The 23,357-nt window shown below is 43.5% G+C and overlaps 2 protein-coding genes across 3 annotated transcripts; one reads left to right on the top strand and one right to left on the bottom strand.

Moving 5' to 3' along the window:
• Positions 1-399: 399 nt before the first annotated feature.
• Positions 400-5,656, top strand: Slc22a7 (solute carrier family 22 member 7). The gene is made up of 10 exons (XM_026383558.2): positions 400-792; positions 1,316-1,419; positions 1,553-1,707; positions 1,824-1,992; positions 2,775-2,898; positions 3,253-3,362; positions 3,805-4,019; positions 4,195-4,303; positions 5,005-5,211; positions 5,527-5,656. The coding sequence occupies exons 1-10, from the start codon at positions 400-402 to the stop codon at positions 5,570-5,572; spliced, it is 1,632 nt and encodes a 543-aa protein (XP_026239343.2). The 3' UTR covers positions 5,573-5,656.
• An 876-nt stretch (positions 5,657-6,532) lies between these two features.
• Crip3 (cysteine rich protein 3) lies at positions 6,533-9,285 on the bottom strand. 2 transcript variants are annotated; one of them, XM_026383559.2, is made up of 8 exons: positions 9,243-9,285; positions 8,838-8,932; positions 8,398-8,455; positions 8,175-8,306; positions 7,151-7,222; positions 6,922-7,016; positions 6,770-6,827; positions 6,533-6,594 (listed from the first exon to the last, which is right to left on the bottom strand). In XM_026383559.2, exons 1-8 carry the CDS (start codon positions 9,283-9,285, stop codon positions 6,533-6,535), a joined length of 615 nt encoding a protein of 204 aa, XP_026239344.1. The 2 variants fall into 2 exon arrangements, with proteins under 2 accessions (XP_026239344.1, XP_077658178.1); XM_077802052.1 differs by lacking the exon at positions 8,175-8,306.
• Positions 9,286-23,357: the final 14,072 nt, after the last annotated feature.

Raw genomic sequence — 23,357 nt, 5'->3', positions numbered from 1 at the left:
TCCTCTTCATAGGAAATCTTAAGAGCTCAGCTGACTAAGAGATTGAGGCTCACCCCTGTACACCCATCTACCACACCCATCTACCCTGCTGGAGTGGCCCAAGGCTACCTTTCTTGAGCTCTGCTGTATAAGTGCCAGAGCTACAGAGTCAGTGACCTCTGAGCAAATGAACAGCAGCCCCTCCCCTCAGGAATTAGGCCAGAGAGGAAGTGTCCTGGGTAGATGGGAGGGCCTGGGTCTGGGTCAGCCTCTGAGGACTGAATTCTGGCTGTCAACTCTCCACACATCAGTCCACCCACCCCCACCTCCATAGTCCAAAGGTCCATGTGGTGAGCAGGTTGAGCTGTGCTAGGCACTACAAAAGGGAGCCTGTGTCGGGACCTCTGGTGGGTGGGCAGCATGGGCTTTGAGGAACTGCTGGATGAGGTGGGTGGCTTTGGATCCTTCCAACTGCGGAATGTGGCACTAATGGCCCTGCCCCGAGTGATACTACCCCTGAATTTTCTCCTGCCTATCTTCCTGGCTGCTGTGCCTGCCCACCACTGTGCCCTGCCTGGCACCCCTGACAACTTCAGTCACCAAGAGGCATGGCTGGAGACCCACCTGCCCCGGGAGCCCGATGGCAGGTTTAGCTCCTGCCTCCGCTTTGCTCACCCCCAGACTCTCCCCAACACCACACTGGGGAGAGAGGCACCGAGTCCTGGGGAGCTGGAAGGAGAACCCTCAACTGTGCCCTGCTCTCAGGGCTGGGAATACGACCACTCAGAATTCTCCTCCACCATTGCAACTGAGGTATCCAAACCCAGAGGGCAAGGGACATGAGTGTGATGAACTGCCATTTCCTTGGGTAGTAGCTGTGTGGGCATAAATTACATTCCTTTATCTCTTAGAATCTCAGTTTACCCATCTGTAGATAGGTTCCATGGACTGCAGTAAGGGGCCCATCCTCAGGAGCTGCCGTTATCTTTCATGTTAATTAACACAAAAAGTTGGGGCAGAGACCTGAGAAGGGATGCATTGAGGTGAAGAAACTGCAGAGGCCTTGCTTCTGCTTCCCTCCCTCCCTATTTTCTGGCTAGGTCTGAGGTTTACATAATCCATCTGGAGGAGGAGGGTGAATGGAAGCAGAATTTCCCTAGGGGAACTGGGGACTCAGTGTTATAGTCAGGGCCCTCCGTGAGAAGACCCTGAGGCTACAGGAGGAGTGAATTGTTGGAGGGGGGGTATTTTCTGGCATAGAGGTATCTATCAGAAGTCCCCAGAGTCTGGAGAAGGTCTTAGACCCATGTGAGACCCTTGTCTGCCTGTTTTGCAGTGGGATCTGGTATGTGAACGGAAAGGCCTCAACAGAGTTGCATCCACCTTGTTCTTCATTGGTGTGCTGATGGGGGCTGTGGTCTTTGGATACCTGTCTGACAGGTGGAGTGCGGTGTGGGGTGAATGAAGGAAAAGGCTGGGGGGAACCCTCTTCTACTAGCTGGGGGGGATGGGCCTAGTCTACCTATGTCTTGGAATCTTCACAGGTGGCTGACCCTGTACAACCCCTTTGCAGGTTTGGACGGCGCCGTCTACTGCTGGTGGCCTATGTGAGTACCCTAGTGCTGGGCCTGACATCTGCAGCCTCAGTCAACTATGTCATGTTTGCCATCACCCGCACCCTCACTGGCTCAACCCTGGCTGGTTTCACCATTATTGTGTTGCCACTTGGTAAAGCAGTCAAGGGAAAGGCAGGGCCTAGAGGGCTGGAGGGAAGTTGTCAGTGAGTCAGACCAGGCGGCCCCTTGCTTATTGTCTTCCTGTCTCCGATCTGGCCTTGGGCCTAGAGCTGGAGTGGCTGGATGTGGAACACCGTGAAGTGGCCGGCATCCTGAGCTCCACCTTCTGGACAGGAGGCGTGCTGCTGCTGGCTTTGGCTGGGTACCTGATAAGGGACTGGCGATGGCTCCTGATGACTGTTACTTTGCCTTGTGTCATAGGCATCCTCAGCATCCGGTGAGGAATAGAGGCAGTTGGGGAGTGGAAGATAGAGGAAGCCAAAGTCAGAAATTAATCAGACACTAAGATTTGAAGACAGAGAGACAGAAGGATGAAGGGAAAAGAAAACCAGTAAGTGACCAAGAGACAATAAGAGACACTGAAAGAAAGACAGAAAAAGAGACCAAGAGAAAGAAGATGGCACAGGACAGTGAAAAACAGAACAGGGCAGAGAGAAACATAGATTTAGAGACAAGAGAACCAACCAGTGATTGACAGAACCCAGAACTGAAAGATAGATTCAAAGCAACAGAGGGTAGACACAGTGAGAGAAAACAAGAGCAAGGAGAGACAGTGACAAAGACAGAGTCAAGCAGAAGTTGAGGCTGACCCTTAAAGGAGTAGGAATGGGGCTGGGCATCATGGGAGAGCTCAGACTAGAGGGGAGGGTGGGTATTTCATTCATGTCAGTATGTTTTTTTCTCCTTTATCCTATGCTTTCCTGCCACCTGTGGGACAAGTGGGTGGCTAGTGCTGAGAGCTAAGGTCTTGAAAGTGAGACCATTTCAGTTGAGTAAGGAAGAGAGCCAGGCTGGGGGAGCTCCAGGCCTGGGTAAATAGCATGAGGTGACTTTTATACTGGGCCTCATCAATTGTGGAGGGCTTGAAAAGCAAATGACATTCCAGACAGAGGGGACTGTGTGAACATCCTAGAGGTTGACAGCTCTAAAATTCCCAAAAGGGAGATGTGGCTCACAGTACCAACTTTCTGGCTAAAGAGCCTCCTGCCTGTCCCCTAGGTGGGTGCCTGAATCTGCACGCTGGCTTCTGACTCAGGGCCGAGTGGAGGAGGCCCAAAGGTATTTGCTCCACTGTGCCAGGCTCAATGGGCGGCCTGTGGGTGAGGACAGCCTGAGCCAGGAGGTGAGAGTGAAGTTAGTGAGAGCATGCACACTTATGAGAGGGGCTGTGTGAAGTGTCCCTCCCTGGGGGCCCACCATATGTGATAGGAAAAGCCCTTTCCAAACTCTTTAGGCTGTCCTACCTGACTCAGATGGGTCACATCTTTCACTTAGGGTCCCCCCTTCTCAGCTCCCATGTGCACCTCCACTCCCACCACTGAGAGGGGAGAAACAAAGACAGAGAGAGAGAGAGAGAGAGAGAGAGAGAGAGAGAGAGAGCGAGAGAGAGAGAGCACAAGAGCACAAAGTAGCACATACCCACCATGCCCAGTTGAGACCAACTCTGATATCACAACCTCACGTCTTCCCTCATCAGGCCCTGAACAAAGTGTCCACGGGGGAACAGGTGTTCCCAAGACCCTCCTACCTAGACCTATTCCGAACACCACAGATCCGGCACATCTCATTGTGCTGCATGGTGATGTGGTAAGGGGGCTAACTTAGGGTTGGTGGAGGCGGGGCTAGTGGAGGGAGGGGTAGACTCCAGGCCTGTGCTGAGTATGAGTGACAGATGAGTGTATGAGTGTAACTGTGGAGGGCCCGGGGGCAGTCAGGCTGGGGTAGGTCAAGAGATGAAGTTGGCAGCGGTCACGTGGATCTGAATTCAGGTTCTAGCTCCTGTGTGACCTTGGACAGCTCCCTTTTGTAAAACCGGCTGCGGTTAGTTGCCATGCCACAGGGTTGCTGTGAAGATTAGGGTGAAGGCTTTTCGGCCACTGGCACATGCTGCACCCTCCGGTGTTGGGGTATTATGGGTGGTGGGGAAGGTCCCAGGCACCGGCGATTCAACCTTCTAAAAGATCAAGTCTTCCTGAGATGAGGACAAAGGTGGAACAAGGGCCCTTGGTAGCACTGTAACTCCTTTCAGGTTTTCAGTAAACTTCTCCTATTACGGCTTGAGCCTGGACTTGTCGGGGCTGAGGCTGAACGTGTACCAGACGCAGCTGCTGTTCGGGGCAGTGGAGCTGCCCTCCAAGCTGGTGGTCTATCTGCTGGTGCGCCGTGCGGGGCGCCGGCTCACGCAGGCCGGAGCACTGCTGGGCACCGCCTTGACCTTCGGCATCAGATTGCTGGTGTCCTCGGGTAAGCCTATCCGGCAGACGCCGCCTGCCTAAGACCCCGCCTCCTGGACACGAAGCCCCGCCCTCCCCCGGAGCTCCGACTCTTCCCCAGTCAGGCTCTGCCCCGTGGGCTTCCCATTCCCGGGGAGTTTTGGGTATTCCAACCTCTCACTGCCCGAAACCCCGCTTTCCTTCAGAGACGAGTTCCTGGAGCACGGCCCTGGCAGTGATAGGGAAAGGTTTCAGTGAAGCCGCCTTCACAACTGCCTACCTGTTCACTTCAGAATTGTACCCTACAGTGCTCAGGTGAGGGGAGCTCGGAAACAGGGTTCCCAGGCAGCCGATCTGGGGCGGGACTTGTTAGTCACGCTCCTTAACTTGCACTCTTCTGCACACTGTCCATCCGCCTCTGGATTCTTTACACCACACCTAGAATGTAGGGCTGGTCAGGGCTTTGTTTACCCAAATCTAGGAAGAGGTGGGGGATTTTCTAACTGTGACTGTGAGCCAAGTCAACTTCTTGGTGCCTCAGAAGAAATCTATCACAAAGAAGTCCCATCTACCCATCCCATCTCATTCATGGCTGGTGAGGCAGAACTGTCCTTGGGGATTCTCTTTACAGAATTATAGGGCCCCTTTCAGCTAGCTATTGGCAGATGGGAAAATGAGCCTTACAAGTATCCGGCTTAGACTTGAGTCGGCTCTAACATCACCACAGCGACTGTGCAAGGTGCTGACCTGACCTTCCTCTTTCTTCCACACTAGTCTATCCCATTCTGATAACTTTTCTTTTAGTGGTACCTGTTTGGTACCGTGTATAAATGGGGGCCCCATCCTCTGGTGGGTGCTGGTCTGGGCTCCTGGCCCCCGCGTGTGTGGGAGCTCCTAGCTTTCTTAGCTGTCTAGAAAGGTAGCAGGGCTTGCTAACTCAGGAGGGGAGCCTTGTGAGGCACAGCTTCCCAGCAGGTGTGAAAACAACCTGCCTCCCTCATCCTCTCTCTGATCAGACCAACAGGTATAGGGCTGACTTCACTGGTGGGCCGACTGGGGGGCTCTTTGGCCCCACTGGCAGCCTTGCTGGATGGAGTATGGCTGTCATTGCCCAAGCTTGCTTATGGGGGCATTGCCCTGCTGGCTACCTGCACTACCTTCCTGCTGCCAGAGACGAGGCAAGCACAGCTGCCAGAGACCATCCAGGATGTGGAGAGAAAGAGGTGTGTATATGCAAATGGATGCAGGTGCTCAGGATTCAGAGGGGAATACATTTGCACAGAGGGGAATACATTTGGTGCATGTATAAGTGTGTGCACATGTGTTTTAGGGTGCATGCCCTATGCACTTTATGTGCATAAAAGTGTTGAGTCTATACATGTGTGCACACTACAAGCATGTGTGAGAGTCTCTTGTGGGAGTACATGTGTTTGTATTCCAGGAGATGGAGAGAGCCCTGGGCCAGTCTGATGGGACAGGCTGGAGTGATAGGCTCCAGAACTAAGCCCTATCACTATTCCTGACTCCTTCCTCCCCAGTGCCCAACCCGGTCTTCAGGAGGAAGAGATGCAGGTCCAGAACTGAGTGGAATTGGGGCAAGCCCTCCAGAGAAGGTCTACAGTCAGGGGCTGAGAAAACAGAAGGGCAGGCTCTTGTGACCAGAGCTGGGGGCATCAAACACTAGGGATGAAGTTGCCATTGATCCCCTCTGCCTGTGCTCATCCAGTCTTGACTATTCAGCCTCTAGCAACAGGACAACTTTCCAGAATGCAATGGATTGCTGAAGATTCTAGGCACCCATCTAATGGCTGGGGGAATTCTGTAAATAAAGGTACCTCTTGAGTTGGGGCAGCAGTGAGGAGCTTTGGGAAGACCCCTGATGGAAAGCCACTAAGTTGGTCCTGGGCTGTGATCAGGTTTACCACTGATTTTCTGTATGACCAGGGGCATGTAGCTTTCCTTCTCGGGGCCTCAGTCTTATCATTTCCCAAATGGATAATGAAACCTCTTAACAGACTTTACAAGATCTGCTGTCATGTTCAAATTGAAATGAGGTGCTTTTTCTAGAGATGGTACTAAAGAAGAGACGGCCCTGTGATACCTTTTGATGCAGTGGGGCTGGTGGGCATGTTACCCAATCCCAGGCACTCTCCACTAAACCTATTGTCTAGGCTTCATGCCCAAAGAAGTGTTGAAGGCATAGGAGCCAACATTTTATTGGAGAAGCCATAGAGGCATAGACTCAATAAACAAAAGTTTGAAGACGACCTTGAAGTTCCAGAATTTATTGGGGAAAGGGATAGGAAGGCCAGGAGACCACCATTCAAAGTGGGGTGGCCTGTGTTCCCTAACCAGATAAGAAAGGAAAAGAGAAAAATTTGCAGAGAAGGTATAGATTATCTGGCCTACCATGGAGCCTAGGCCCAGGCCCTCAGGATCTTGCCTTCCCCCAACCACATAGGACTGGAGAAATCTGTAGCTCCCATTGGACCATGGAGGGGATGGTGGGAAGCCTGAGTTAGGGTGACCTCTCCTGTGAGTGCCTCATTTGGATTTTATCTCCACTGGGTCATAGATGTAGCAGCCCACATCGCCAATGTTCACACCTGAGGGAGAGAGCCCTATCACCAACGGCCTTGGGAATGGGGGGTGTTGGGTTCAGGGCTTTAGGGAATTGGGAGGGGTCTGGAGTATTTGACCATAGGGGACATTGTCCACACATCCCCACAGACCATGTACATGCCATACTTTAGGCTTGCTGTCTGGGGTGGGGCTGCCCACCTTTGGGACCAAACAGGTAGCCGTAGCAGGGGATGTGGCAGTATGGGACGCCATCATGCTAGAACACAGAGAGAAGGATTACCCTCTCAGCCTGGCTGTCTTCAAGCTCCAGCCTCCATCCTCCCAAAACCACCCATTCCTGTCCTACTCACCTCAGCATGACTCCCAGCAGTCAGGGTCTTCCGGCAACGCTGGCACCTTAAACAGGGTCGGTGCCAGTTTCTGCCCAAAGACATCACCTTCTCAGCTGGTAGTGGAGAGAAGAGGTAGTTCTTCCATTCTAGGGGAAGGGCAGGGAGACCCACCTGCCTTCGACCACCTCCCTGCCCACTTGCTTCCCAACCTAGTGTTTTCCTCCCCCAACTTTCCATTGTCACTTACCAAAATAGACTGGCTCCCCACAGCCGGGGCACTGTGAGGTCTCCCCAGTGAATGTCTTCATGTGGGGTGGGCCTTTAATGGGAAGAGGCCCTAGCTAGGGCTGTAGTTTGGGCCAGACCCTAAGCAGGGCCCACCAGAACCTGCCTGCACATGCCATTGTCATTTTCTAAAACCCATACTCACCCCAGAGCCCCCACCCAGGCACTGTGAGTCTTCCTTCCTTGAACTGACCCATATTCTGCCCCATCTCTAATTGCATTAGGGAACACCTGCTGCTTCCTTTTTTTTTTTTTTTTTTTTTTGCACTGGGAATTGAATCCAGAGGTACTTTAGTATATTCCTAGGCTTTTTTAAATTTTTGAGACAGGGTCTCACTAAGTGGCCTTGAACTTTCAATCCTTCTGCCTCAGCTTCCCAAGTTGCTGGGACTACTACTATGTCACTGTGTTCATTATTCCTTGTCATTCGTGCAAGGGCTCAGGTGCCCACCAGCCCAACCTGTCAGCAACTCAATCCTCAGGAAACCTGAGCTGATACAGGAATTGGCTGGGGCAGGAGTGTCAGGTGTTGGGGAGCATGGTGTCATTGCTCCATGCAATGGAGTGGGAGGAAGGAACAGGGGCCAGAGGAGAGAAGTTGAAGTATCTGAGGAAATGACTCTATCCTCATGACCCCTCAACTTGTCTTTTCTTCCATGGTCCTGGCCTAGGAAAGAGGCCTGAGTTCCAGGCCATCTTTGGCTCTCTCAATAGCTATGTGTTTACACAAGGTCCTTTGTCCTCTCTATCCCTTAGTTGCTTCACATGTAAAGTGCTAATACTATCTGCCCGATTTACTTCTTAAGCTCAGAAGCTGACATGAGGGAATATCTAAAAAGGGGCATGGGTAGAGATTTTTCCAAGGACAGAGTTGTAGGAATATAAAGCAGAGGGCTGGGTAGAAGACTGCCCCTGAAACTCAACTTTTACTGCATCCTGAGGGTCAGGAGGAAGAGCAGGAATAGCTGAAGCCCAGCCTCACTTACTTTTTTTGCCATGGAGGAGGCCAGTCCTTGGCCTGGGGGGGCTGAAGCTGCTGGGGCTGAGGGAAGTGATGTTGGCAGGGGAGGGAGTGGGAGGATTGTAGAGATAGGAGCCCACACCACCAATGTTCACCCCTGCAGAGAGGAGGAATAGGGAAGATCAGGGCTTGGTTCCCAGCCACAAGGAATGTTCTGTTTCCCTAGCCCCTTTTAGGCTCTTTCTTACCTCTGGGTCCAAAGAGAGCCCCATAGCATGGTTTATGGCAGTATGGTCTCCCGTTGTGCTGGGCACAGAGGGAAGGAGTCACTCAGGGTCAAGGGGGTCGTGCCCCACAGGCCTGCTGCAAGATAAGCTGCCAGGTGTGTTTGTCCACTGGCTGGATCTGGTGGGTCTTGGAGGGGTAGGTGCTGGGCTGGCAGGCCAGAATTGCCATTGTGGTCCAGAGGGAGGCAAAAGCAGGCAATAACCCATCCCCTTAAAGCCACGGAGTCATGGCACAACTGAGGCTCCCCAAATCCTGGCTGGTATGAGATGTCTCGGATGAGTAGCCCTGAGATTGCCTGTTGAAGTAGACTTTGGCAGGGTAACAGACTGAAAGTGGGGGCTGGGGTGGGATTAAGTGGGTTGGTGGGTGAAAGAACTGTGTGCCCTGGCCCTGGCCTCACCTCTGCATGGCCACCAGGAGACAGAACAGTGTGGCAGCGCTCACATTTCAGGCAGAAGCGGTGCCAATTCTTGCCCAGGGAGCTCACTTTTTCAGCTGTGGGGGACAAGGTGGAACTAACTGCAAAGAGCCAGGCCAAGCACCAGATGCCACCAAACCCCCAACCCCAGCCTGACCTGCTCCTTAGAGACTATGGAGTGTCTCTGGGAGTCCAGCTCCACCCTGCCCCAGCATCATGCATCCCACACAGCTCTCAGAGGGGAGGAGAGGGAAGGGGATCTCACACACAACAGGTTTAAGGGTATCTGGAACCATACCATGGCCAGCCCTCACATCCCCAGGGAACCCAGTGGCTCACATTCACCCCATCCTTTCCCCTCCTCAGCCCAAGCCTCACCAGCCTCACCAAAGTAAACAGGTTGCTGGCAACGTGGGCAGGTCCAGCTCATGGCTCAGCTTGCTTGGGGAAGCAGACTTCTCACACTAGACACCACTGCAGGGCTCTGTTCTACTGGCTCCACCCACTGCTCAGCTTTGAACCCACTGAGCTGTCTGGGTGTTCATTTGACACCAGAAATTTAGAACCATTCCACCTGGGGGATGTAGGCAATTTCTCAGTCACTTCAAAGAGCATTAAAACCTCCAACCTATGAACCTTAGTGGGCACCAGACTGGGAGGGCAGGGGGGCAATGAAGATGCCTAGATGAATGGCTCTAGTTTCCCAGGTCAGTAAGGAGAGGACAAATGTCTACAGTGCAGATGGCATGAAAACATCTCAAAGTGAAAGGTAGGCATTCTTTGAAGTGATGTAATTACCCTTTGGTAGTCTAGCAAGTGGTTTATTTATTTTGCTTCACTTTTTGTGGTACTGGGGATGAACCCAGGGTTTGGCACGTGCTAGGCAGGCTCTCTACCACTGATCTACATCCCCAGCCCTAGCAAGTAGTTAAGAGTAACAGAATCTGAAGACTATCTGTGCTACTTAACCTACGGCTTCAGGCAAATTATTTACCCTCCCTCTGCCTCCATTTTCTTATCTGTACAATGAGTATCATGATAACAGTTTCTACCTCATAGGACTGTTATGAGAATTAGATGAGTTAATATTTGTGGAATGCCCAAACAGCTTCTGGCACTTAAATATTATGAAAGCAATAGCTATTACTATGATGAATTCCTTAATGAACTCAAGACTTTTAGTCTGGAAGCCTCAAAACACAGTTTGTATATAATCAATGGCTTGTTCATAAAATTATAATGCTTATTAAATTTAAAAGTATAAGGAGGGAGTTGTGACTCAGTGGTAGAGCACTTGCCTAGCATGTGTGAGGCACTGGGTTCAATCAGCTTAAAAAACTGTAGTTCAGTGGTAGTGTCCCTGGATTCAATCCTCAGTACAAAAAAAATTCATATTTATACACATACATATATATACACACATATATACATATACACATATATGTATGTACATATGTGTGTGTGTATATATATATATATATATATATATATATATATATATATAACATTTGTGTTATACAGATATATATAAACAAGGACATGGAAAAATTGGATCCCTCATACATTGCTGGTGACAATGTAAAATGGTTCAACCACTTTAGAAAACAGTCTGGCAGCTACTCAAAAAGTCAAACATAGGGTTTGCCATATCACTTTGTACTTCTATTCTTAGGTTTATACCCAAGAGAAATGAAAACATGTCTACACAATAACTCCTATATGAGTGTCCATTGCAGCACTATTCAGTGACAAAAAGGTAGAAACAACCCAAAACCCATCAATTGATAAATGGATAAACAAAATGTGGTATATCTGTATGACAGAACATTATTCAGCCACAAAAAAAGGAATGAAGTACATGCTACATAAAATCATTAAGTGAAAGAAGCTAGATGCAAAATAACATATACTGTATGATTTCATTTATATGTCACTTTACCAATTCCTGCCTAAACACAGCTCCCCCTCATCTATTAAATATCAGGCTATAAGCCTCAAGCACTTTATCCTACAGCATCATCCTTTACTGGAGGTTAGAGGGAACCAGTCCATGACAGCTGTTTTCCTGCCTGAGTGCTGAACCAAATGAGGAAAAAAAAGGCAAAGGGAAACTCATGTATATCTTTAGATTTGATAATAGCTATGTTATAGTTTAATGGAGGGTCAAATGGGTCTGCCAACTTCCTGCTCACCTCTAGGATGTGTCTGCCTCCATATGATCTTTGAGCTCCATGAAAGTAAGGACCAGGATTGCCTGGCCAACCACTGTGTATGTTTCCAGAGTCTTCCTCAGTTTCTAGCACATAATGCTCAATAAGCATTTGCTGGCGAATGAATGTTATATGTAAGTCCCCTTCAGGTGTTAGTAGATGAGTGCTAGTAAGAGAGATGTGAGAATAAGAGGGCATTGGTAGGATTTGAAAGTTGGAACAACAAAAGTCCTGGAATGAGGGACTCTTAGCTGCCTATGAGTAAGGTCTTAGAGGACCCTCTTTCTTCTTTTTTTTTGGTACTGGAGATTGAACCTAGGGGTGTTTTGCCACTAAGCTATTTCCCCAGCCCTTTTTATTTTTTTTCCTTTTTCCCAGGCTGACCTTGAACTTGCAATCTTCCTGCCTCAGCCTCTGGAGTCGCTGGGATTACAGGCGTGTGTCACCACACCCAACCACAGTTGTTATGCTTCTTTCTTAACATACATGAAGATCAACATGTATGATGGAAAATGAGGAATATGATTTAAATTCACCCTGGTTATATATACTAGGTAACTAATAAGGTTTTTTCTTTAAAAAAAAGAACTGAAAATTTTCTTTCGCAGCTAACCAGTCCCTCTATTTATAGTCATTCACAAGACCTTATTAATTAAGCTTAATTAGCATGTAGCACAATTTATGCCTATCATTAAATATGTGACAAATGAGAAAATGTGAGAAAGTGTTATGTAAACTATAAACCTTTTTTTGTGTCAGGTTAACTTTGCAGTGAGTTTGTTTTACAATTACAAACCCCCCCCAATTTTATGTCTTTGTAGACTTGCTACAGTTCATAGTGGCATACTTGTGACTTTTAAGGCACTATCAAGAACTTTGTTCCTAAATGAATTTTGAAAGAAAAATCACTAAGTTCTGGTAAGTTTATGAAAAAAATCAGTATTAATTATTTATACTTTTAGGTTTTTAAAAACCTTTGTTACTCATACCCCTTGTGCTTTCTCACTGTGTGCCCCCCTCCAACTAGAAAACTTTGCATTCTGTAGTTCATATTACTTAAATTTTATTTTTTAAATTTTTTTTAAAGCTAAGATACAACTTTTGAGAGAGTAAGAGAGGAGAGAGAGAGAATTTTTAATATTTCTTTCTTAGTTCTCGGCGGACACAACATCTTTGTTGGTATGTGGTGCTGAGGATCGAACCCGGGCCGCACGCATGCCAGGTGAACGCCCTACTGCTTGAGCCACATCCCCAGCCCCATATTACTTAAATTTTAAAAAGGGCTGGGGTTGTGTCTCAGTGGTAGAGTGATTGCCTAGCACACGTGAGGCACTAGGTTTGATCCTCAGCACCACATTAAAAAAAAAATAAAGATATTGTGTTCACCTAAAACTAAAAATAAATATTAAAATAAAAAGAGGGTAGGAGTGTGTGGATCAGTGATAGAGTACTGGATTCAATCCCCAGTAGCAAAACCACCACAAAAAGACACGTATACACAAAACAGAAAGACACTGAATTTGCTTTCTTAAAAATCCCTCGGGCTGGGGTAGTGGCTCAGAGGTAGAGTGCTCACCTATCATGTGTGAGGCACTGAGTTCGATCCTCAGCACCACATAAAAGTAAAATAAAATAAAGATATTGTGTTCACCTACAACTAAAAATAAATATTAAGAAAAACACATCCCTCCATCTGTAGAGAACTATTGTTGTATAATCACACATCATCTATGGCTCTTGCAAGAATCTGTTGGATTTTTTCCTTGTTTTCCAGCATCATCTTGCCATTACATGAACCTCTGAGAGAACTCTGTATATAGTTACAGAGTTAGCTGCTTGGGATTATTGAGTGGGATATATTTTGTGATTAGTGGCACTGACTGGAATAATTATGAATTAATCCTTTAGGAAAAGACCTTCTAAACGCTTTGCCATGAGGCTTTCAACCTATGCTTGTGAAGAAATCAAACACTTTTAAATGTTGGTTTTCCAAACAAAGATAGATTTGATTTCTCAAGTATTACTTGGAATGTGTACTTAATCTGAGAGTATATAAAAGTAAACTATGTCCAAATAATTTGCAGCATAAAAATGTATGCATATTCTAATAAAAATATATTCATATCCTGGAAAGAGAGAAGTGAAATTCATTTGTCATCTTGCTTATAAATCTGATAGATGATGTCAGTTCTCCTTGAAGTTGATGCAAGGTACTAGAAACTTCCTCATTTTCATACTAAGATTTAGAAGGTAATTTATAGCTATATATATGTATATATAATAGAATATATAAACATTATATTTTATATGTATTTATATGTATTAGTATATATAAATATTATATATCATATATAAGATACACACACATATGAACAGCTCTTCCAGTTCATAAGTGTATGTCAATGAGACTAAAACAACTTAATCTTAAGAATTCAGGGCTGGGGATGTGGCTCAAGCGGTAGCGCGCTCGCCTGGCATGCGTGCGGCCCGGGTTCGATCCTCAGCACCACATACCAACAAAGATGTTGTGTCTGCCGAGAACTAAAAAATAAATATTAAAAATTCTCTCTCTCTCTCAAAAAAAAAAAAAAAAAAAAAAAAGAATTCAGACTAATGCAAATGTTTACCTTTTTTTTAAGGTACTGGAGATTGAACCCAGGGCTTTGCACATGCAAGGCAAGCAACCTATCACTAAGCTACATTCCTTCGCTCCCTCTCTCACTCTACCACTAAGCTACATCCTAGCCTACGTGCCTGCCTTCCTATTTTTTTAAATATTGAGACAGGGTCTCGTTAAGTTGCCCAGCCTGGTCCTGAAAATGGAATCTTCCTGTCTCTGTCTCCTGAGTAGCTGGGAATACAGAGATATACCACCACAAATGTCTGGAAAATGTCTTATCTTTTTTTTATTATTTTTTTAGTTGTTGCTAGACCTTTATTTTATTTATTTATATGCAGTGCTGAGAACTGAACCCTGTGCCTCATACATGCCAGGCAAGTGCACTACCGCTAAGCCCCAGCCCCACACCTAAATGTCTTATCTTTTATAGAGAAGTCTTTCATTTCCTCTATGAAGCTAAAGGTCACAGAATCAAGAATTCTAGCCTCTTCCCAAATGCAAATGATTGGACTTTTTCTCTTCTCCTAGTTTTTGGAACATGAAGGACTGTGAGATCCTTACTTGTAATCCCCATTCTCCTGCCAAGCACCCTACAAAAGGCAGCATCTCAGTAGAGACAAGAACATAAAACTCAACTCTTGATTAAAAAAAAAAAAGCCTCAAAAAGAAAAAATACAGGGGCTGGGGTTGTGGTTTAGAGGTAGAGTGCTTACCTAGCATGTGTGAGGCACTAGGTTTGATCCTCAGCACCACATAAAAATAAAAGTATTGTGTCCACCTACAACTAAAATAAATATATATATATATATATATATATATATATATATATATATATATATATATATTTTAAAAGAAAGAATATAAACAGCTGAGAGTGGTTTGTATGCCTGTAATCCCAGCAACTTAGGAAGCTACAGCAGGGGGATCACAAGTTTGAGGCCTGCTTGGGCAACTTAGTGAGAGTGAGGCCTTATCTCAAAATAAAAAAGGGCTGGGGATGTAGCTTAGTAGTAAAGGACCCCTGGGTTCAATCCCCAGTAACCTCCCCACACATACACACACCAAAAAAGTCTACAAACAAAAAGTCTACACTGAATCTTCACAATTTAAATTTTCACATTTAAATTTTCTACTTAGAAGCATTTCCATCAGAAAACTTCATCTCTCCCCCCACTCCACATTAATTCAACTTAGTCCAGTTGATTCATTAGGGAAGACCCTTCCTTCTTTTGGTGACCTCATGGCATGGCATGGCATGGTCTAAGTACTCTATTCACCTGACAACAGGTACTTATAATACCAGACTTTCTTGTATTATAAGGAAAGATACACTTTTATTTTCTAGATAAAAACCTTTAAGAATTATGGCTTTTTTTTTTTTTTGTACTAGGGATTGAACCCAGGGGCACTTAACCACTGAGTCACATCCTCAGCCCTGTTTTTTTGTTTTTGTTTTTGTTTTTTTAATTTCATTTAGAGACAGGGTCTTGCCAAGTTGCTTAGAGTCCAAGTTGCTGAGGCTGGCTTTGAACTCCCAATCCTCCTGTCTCATCCCCTTGAGCCACTGGGATTACAGATGTGTAGCACTGTGCCCAGCCGGACTATGGCATCTTGAAACTGCAGGGATTACTTCACTTCTAAGTGGAGAGACCTCCTTAGCCAAGCAGAACTGAGGGACTAGGGAAGAGAGATTCCTGATGACATCTTTCACCTCCTGGATCTAGCTCAGATTTGGTTTCCTAGTTATTAAGCCATAAACTATCCCTCATCCTTTGTTTTCTTTCTTTTTTTAGTTGTCAATGGACCTTTATTTTACTTATGAGGTACTGAGAAGCTAACCCAGTGCTTTACACATGCTAGGCAAGTGCTCTACCATTGAGCCATCATCCTAGCCCTTATCCTTTGTTTTCTTAAGCTTGTTGAGGTCGGGTTTCTGACATTCACAACCAAAAGGGTTCTGATTAATATAAGATGCACACTTATACACATAGATATTTCTTCTTGTATACAAAAATTGTAGTGTTGTGTAAAGTTCTGATACTATAGATAGATTTACATATATATTTTCTTTTTTAAAAAAATATTTATTTTTTAGTTGTAGGTGGACACACAATATCAGTGTTTCATTTTTATGTGGTTCTGAGGATCAAACCCAGTGCCTCATGCATGCTAGGAGAGCACTCTACCATTGAGCCACAACCCCCGTCCAAATATTTCCTTCTACGTACAATTTTCAAGATAATCTTATAGAAACAAACAAAAAAAGCAGTATGGAAGGAAATGAGGAAAAAAAATGGCAACATATAGAAAACAAACAAAATTGTGGAAATCTAGTTTTTTTTTTTTTTTTTTTTTGGTACTGGAGATTGAACTCAAGGGCACTTGATCACAACTTATCAAGACCCTATCTCAAAATCAGAAAAGGACTGGGGGTATAGCTCAGTGGTAGCTCAGGCTTGCTTTGCATGCAGCAAGACCCTAGATTCGATCCCTAGTACAAATAAAACCAAACAAACAAAAAAAGGATTTTCTTTCTCAGAATAGAAACAAGACAAGCATGTTACCTTCACCAATCCTATTCAATATTGTACTGAAAGTTCTAAGAACAGCAATTAAGCAAGAAAAAGAAATATATCAAAACTGGAAAGGAAGAAGTGAAACTATACCTATTCTCTGATGACATGATCCTGTGTGTTTAAAATTTCCTAAGGAATTGGGCATGGTGGTGCATGCCTATAATCCTAGTGACTTGAGAGGCTGAGATAGGAGAATCACAAGTTCGAGGCCAACCTCAGCAACTTAGTGAGACCCTGTCTCAAAAATAAGTAAGTAAGTAAGTAAATAAATAAATAATAAAATAAAATAAAATAGGAAAGGGGGAAATGACTCAGTGGTAAAGGCACCACTGAGTTAAATCCCTAGTGCCAATCAATCAATCATTAAAATTTCCCAAATAAACCATTAAAAAAAACTACTAGAACAAAGCCCGATCCAGTTACTGGCCTATAACCCCAGTAACTCAAAAGATAAGGCAGAAAGATCACAAGTTCAAGACCAGCCTCAGTAATTTAGTGAAGTCCTATGCAATATAGTAAGACCCTGTCTCAAAATAATACATAAATAAAAAGGTCTGGGAATGTAGCTCAGTGATAAAGCACCAGTAGGTTCAATCCCTAGTACCAAAGCAAAACAAAACCAAAAAACCCCTATTAGAACAAATAAATGAATTCAGCAAAGATTAAAACATGAAAATTAGTTGTGTTTCTATACACCTTCAATGAATAATTTGAGAGAAAATCAAGAAAACAATTACACTAAAATAGCATACAAAATAATAAAATACCTAGGACTAAATTTAATCATGGAGGTGAAAGATATACACAAAAGGGCTGGGGATGTGGCTCAAGCGGTAGCGCGCTCACCTGGCATGCGTGTGGCCCGGGTTCGATCCTCAGCACCACATACAAACAGAGATTTTTGTGTCTGCCGAAAACTAAAAAATAAATATTAAAAAATTCAAAAAACAAAAAAAGATATACACAAAAACTATAAAATGCTGATTTTTTTTTTTTTTTTTTTTTTTGCAGTGCTGGAGGTTGAACCCAGGGCCTCATATATGTTAGGTAAGTACTCTACCACTAAATAACATCCCCAGCCCCCAAACACTACTAAAAGTAATTCAATAAGACCTAAATAAATAGAAAGGCATTAATATTCATGGATTAGAAGACTTAATATTATTAAGATGGCAGTATTATCCAAAGCAAATTACAGATTCAATGCAGTCCCTACCAAATTCCAAGCCTTTTTTGCAGAAATGGAAAAGCCAATTGTTAAATTTGCATTAAATTGCAGTTGACCCAAATAGACAAAATAATCTTAAAGAAGAAAGTTGGTGACTCAAACTTCTCAATGTCAAAACTTACTACAAAGCTACAGTGATCAAAACAGTTGGTACTGGCATTAGGACAGATATAAACTAATGGAACAAAATGGGAAGTCCAGGAAAAACTCCATGTATCTGTAGCCAATTGATTTTCAACAAGGGTGCTATGACCATTCAAAGAAGAAGTTTCTTCAGTAAATGGTGTTGAGATATTCACATGCAAAAGAATGAAGCTATCCTGGTTCTGTGGTACATCCTGTAATCCCAACAACTCGGGAGGCTGAAACAGGAAGAATCCAAGTTTGAGGACAAACTCAACAGTTTAGTGAGACCCTATTTCAAATAAAAAATAAGAAAGGCTGGGTATGTGCCTAAGTGGTTAAGTGCCTTTGAGTTCAATCCCTGATACCAAAAAAAAAAAAAAAAAAACAGCAGCAGCAGCTAGAGTTCTACCTCTCACATATATTAACTCAGACTAAATCAACAATCTAAAAAAAAGCTAAAGCCATAAAACTCTTGGAAGAAAACATAGGAAGAAGGGTGTGGTACTGCACATCTGTAATCCCAGTTACTTAGAAGGTTGAGGTAAGAGGATCTTGAGTTTGAGGCTGGCCTGGAGAATTTAGGAGACCATCTCAAAAGAAAAAAAAAAAAAAAACAGGAATGTAAATCTTCATAAGCTTGGATTTGGCAATGGATTCTTAGATTATGACACCAAAACCATGAGCTATAAATAAATAAATAAGACTACATCAAAATTTAAAACTGTATCAATAGATATTATTAAGAAAGTAAAAAGACAACCTAAAGACAGCTATAAATCATCTGATAAAGATCTAGTACCTAGAATATGTAAATAATTTTTACAATTCTGCAACAAAAAAAACAACCCAATTTAAAAAATGGGCAAAAGCCAAAAACAGGGCTGGGGCTGTAGCTCAGTGGTAGAGTGCCCAACTTGCATGTGTGAGGCACTGGGTTCAATTCTCAGCACCACATAAAAATAAATAAAAATATGGGGCTGGGGCGATAGCTCAGCAGTAGAGTGCTTGCCTAGCACATGTGAAGCCCTGGGTTCGATTCTCAGCACCACATACAAATGAATAAATAGAATAAAGATATTTTTTAAAAATTCCTTCCTTTAAAAAAATAAATAAATATATTGTGTGCATCTACAAGTAAAAAATATTTTTTAAAAAAGCCAAACACATTTCTCCAAAGAAGGTATACAAATGGGCCAAAGGCACATTAAACAATGCTCAATATCATTAGACATTAGGGAAATGCAAATCAAAACCACAAATGAGATACTAGAACAGCTATATTTTAGGAAGAAAAATAGCAAGTGTTGTGGAAAAACTGAAACCATTGAACACAGCTGGCAGGAATGTAAAATGATTCTGGTGTTGTGAAAAATTACTTTTCAGTTCCTCAAATAGTTAAATAATAGGTCTGGGGGTGTAGCTCAGTGGTAGAACTCTTACTTAGCATGTATGAAGCCCTGGGTTCCATCCCTTAGACACAAAAAAATAACAGAATAACCATATATCTAGAAATTCCACTTTTAGGTATATGCTGAAAAGAATTGAATAGATATTTATGCATAAATGTTCACAGCAGCACAATTCACAACAACCAAAATGTGGATACATTCAAATGTCCACTAACAGGGCTGGAGTTGTGACTCAGTGGTAGAGCGCTTGCCTAGCACATGTAAGGCACTGAGTCAGCCATAAAAATAATGAAACACTTCTACATGCTACAAACATTAATGCTAAAGTGAAAAAAAAACACTGACACAAGGCCACATATCATTATGATTTCACTTGTAGGAAATACCCAGTATAGATAAATCCACAGAGATAGATTGATGACTGCTAGGGGCTGCAGGGAAGTGGGAACATGGACTATCTGCCTAAAGTATACAGGATTTTATTTTGTAATGATGAAAATGTCACAAATTTTATGATATGAATTGTACTTTGATTAAAAACACACACCTGGGAGGCAGCTACTTCCTAGAGACCACAGGTGGAGGAATCAGCGCTGCGCCCCTAGATGGATGTGCTCCCGAAGCTGGCAGGCAATGTATGTCTTCTTACAGTTAAAGGGATACCCTTTGAGACCCCGGACCAAGGAAAGGCTTGACTACTGACATTGGGAGCAGATGGACTAGGGCTCCAGTCTTCCCACAAATTCCTTAGCATCTCTCCTATTATACTCTATCTCCTAGCCAGTTTCTACACCAAATATGATGTTGCTCACTTCCTCATCAACATTACCTCACTGCTCAGTGTACTGCTGCCTAAGTAAACCCAATTCCATGGGGTTTGTGCCTTTGTCATCAACAAATACCAAGGGATGGGGCTAAGAACAGCTCCACAGGTGCGGAGAAGGCACTGAAACAAAGGGCTATAATACCTTCCCCTTCTCCATACTACTTTGTGTGTCTTGAAATCTGAGAAGTATACAACCTCTCCAAAACTCCCAGGAAGGGGAGATATTGGGAAATGGGGCTCCTGGCCCAGCCCTGCTAGGTGCAAGATTCTTTGAATCAGGAAAGGCAGATGAGGTTAAGAGCCAAATCAACAGGCAGGTATCCAAGTTTGAGTAGATTATTTGATGATTACATTTTTCCATATCTTTCACCCCTACCACCTTCTAGCTTTGTTTTGCTGTGTCTTTTCCTTATAATAAGATAACTTTTTTAGCGAAGGCAAAAAAAAAAATACACCTGTGATAGCAGTAAGAATAGTGATTACAATTGGACAAGAAGTGATTGGAAATAGTTGAGATGGGATTCAGGAGTTTTGATCATTTTCTTCCTCTTTTTCTCTTTTTTTTTTTTTTCGTGTGTGTGTGTGTGTGTGTGTGTGTTGGTTTGGGAATTGAACCTGGGATTTTCTTCAATGAGTTACATCCCCAGTCCTTTCTATTTTGGGGGACAGAGTCTTTTTAATTGCCCAGGCTGACCTCAAACTTGCAATCCTCTCATCCCAGCCTCCTGCATTGCTGGGATTATAGGCATGCACCACCATTCCTCACTCATATTCTTTGTATATGTGTTAATGTGTATGTATGTGCACTTGTGCTACTAAGGATTAAACCAGGTGTGCTCTACCACTGATATATTCCCCAACCAGTTTTATTTTTTGAGACAGGATTTTGCTAAATTGCCCAGGTTGGCCTCCTTGAATTTGTGATCCCCCTGCCTCAGCCTCTGGAGTCGATGGGATTGCAGTTATGCCTGCTCACACCCAGCTCATACTTTTTATAGTTATAGATAGACATAATACTTTTATTTTTATGTGGTGTCAAGGATCAAACCCAGTGCCTTACACATGCTAGGCAAGTGCTCTACCACTGAGTTACAACCCCAGTCCACATACTTTTTTTTTTTTGGCGGGGGGGGGGGGTACCAGGGATTGAACCCGGGAGTGTTTAACCACTGGAGCCACATCCCTAGCCCTTTTTAAAATTTTTTATTCTGAGACAGTATTGTGCTAAATTACTTAAAGCTTTGCTAAATTGCTGAGGCTTGCTTTGAACTTGAAATCCTCCTGCCTCAGCCTCCTGAGCCACTGGGATTACATGCATGTGCTACCATGCCTGGCTTATTTTCTATTTTTTGATTGATGTTGGTTACCCAGATATGTTTACTTATGAAAATTATTGAACTTGACAACTGTCATGTGTGCTTTTTAAAATATAAACATTATACTTTAATATAAATGTTTATTTTTTTAAGTTACACTTCCCAACAATTCTATTCCCAGGTATATACCCACAAGACATGTCCACATAAAAATTTGTATATGGACATAAGCAGCATTTTTCACAATATTCCCAAAGTGGGAATAACTCAAGTTTATCTATCAACTAATGTACAAACAAAACATGACATATCCTTACAATGGAATATATTTTCAGGCACAAAATATAATGGAGTTCACAAGGGTAAACTTTGAGAACCTTATGCTAAGTGAAAGCTAAACCCAAGAGGCCACATATAGTATGACTCCATTTATATAAATGTTCAGAATAGGTAAATCCACAGAGCAGAAGCAGATTGTTGATTACCTGTCTTGGGAATAGCTTTAGAGTACAGAGCACACTGCTGATGGATACATGTTTTTTTTGGTGGGGGGGGCGTGTGTGATGGAAATGTTCCTGAATTAGTGTTGATGGCTGTACAACCATTGTACAAATCAAAGAATCACACACTTTAAGATGGTGGATTTTATGTTATGTAAAATTTAATGTTATATGAATCATATTTCAATAAAAACCTTAAAATACTTCATCATTCATAATACACGTGAACTCCTGCATATCAAGGAAGTCCAAAGAGGAAAACACTACTAAAAAAATGTTTTCTTCCCCCCTACGCACTCCCCAGATCAGTATACTTTAGATATAGACTTTAGATACTACTAGAAAATTGAGATATAAGTAGAAAAATAGGGGCTGGAGTAGAACGTGGAATGAAAGCTTGTGCCCAACACTCTTGATTGTCTCTGGGAAGAGGTATGTGATAGACGATGAGAAACAGATCTTGGGCTGGAATAAAGGAGAGAAAGTGGTAGTGACAAAGCATTGGAAGCCCTGGCACCAGGCTGCTTTCCATTGCTTTATCTACAGGGTCATGCCTTAGGAATGAGTAGTCCTTAACTAATAAAAATCTCAGTACCAAGAGCTCCTGAGATACTTTTTACCCTTTCCTTTTTATTCTACTGATGATTTTGGTTATACATTATATGTATGTTTGTTTGTTTTAAATAGCTGTAGTGTCAAGTTACCAAGAACATAGATTTAGGCAGTAAACTAGATCTCTAGGGCCCTAAAAGTGATTGGATTTGCAAATCAGGAACAAAACTAAGATAAGAATTTTCTGGGTAAATCTGTAATTGGGGCAGCTTAGGTTTAAATGAAATGAATCTGAGTTTAAAGGAGTTAAAATTCAATTAAGTCATACTGAATTCTGGTTCTCTTTTCCACTGTGTCGTTGAGCCCACAGTTCCAAACACAAAAGGGAGTAAAAAAAATGTCCATCATTTTAGACAGAGAATAAGAAGTATCCCTGGTATTTTGGAATGATACTTGCCTGCTCCTGTATACCAGATGTTTGTTTTTTCAGTACTGGGGACGAAAACAGGGGTGGTCTACCACTGAGCTATATCTCTAGCACTTTATTTATTCATTTGTTTATTTACTTATTTTTGAGACAGGGTCTCACCTGCCAAGGCTGGCCTCGAATTTGCAATCCTCCTGCCTTAGCCTCCCAAATTGCTGGGATTTCACACGTGCACCATGTGACTGGCCCAGATATTTCAATGTGTGTAGGAAAAGTAATAAGACTGTATGGAGGGGCTGAGGCTGTGGCTCAGTGGTAGAGCACTTACCTAGCGTGTGTGAGGCACTGGGTTCGATTCTCAGCATCACATTTAAGTAAACGAATAAAATAAAGGTCTATACATCTAAAAAATATTTTTAAAAAAGACTGTATGAAATCTGGTAGACAACTGTCTGATATCCCAGGGACTTTTTTCAAACATCTCCTCTGTAATTGTTCCCCTTCCTTGAATCTCCTTTGCTTACTTATACCCTATTCCTCTAAGGTCCTATCCAATTTTACCTTAATTCTTGAATTGTCCATTAAGGGAGGGTAGAACCAAAATAAGAGATGTTCTACTTTCCAGAGACATTGAGGCATAGGGCCTAGAAAGAATGGGAAGGCATAAAATTCATAGTTTTAACAAATATTATAGCACTAAATGAGATGGAAG

Source organism: Urocitellus parryii, chromosome 8 (assembly GCF_045843805.1).
Source record: "Urocitellus parryii isolate mUroPar1 chromosome 8, mUroPar1.hap1, whole genome shotgun sequence".
Lineage (NCBI taxonomy): Eukaryota > Metazoa > Chordata > Mammalia > Rodentia > Sciuridae > Urocitellus > Urocitellus parryii.
Note: the sequence above shows the minus strand (reverse complement) of the source record. Positions and strands in the feature narration are given on the sequence as shown.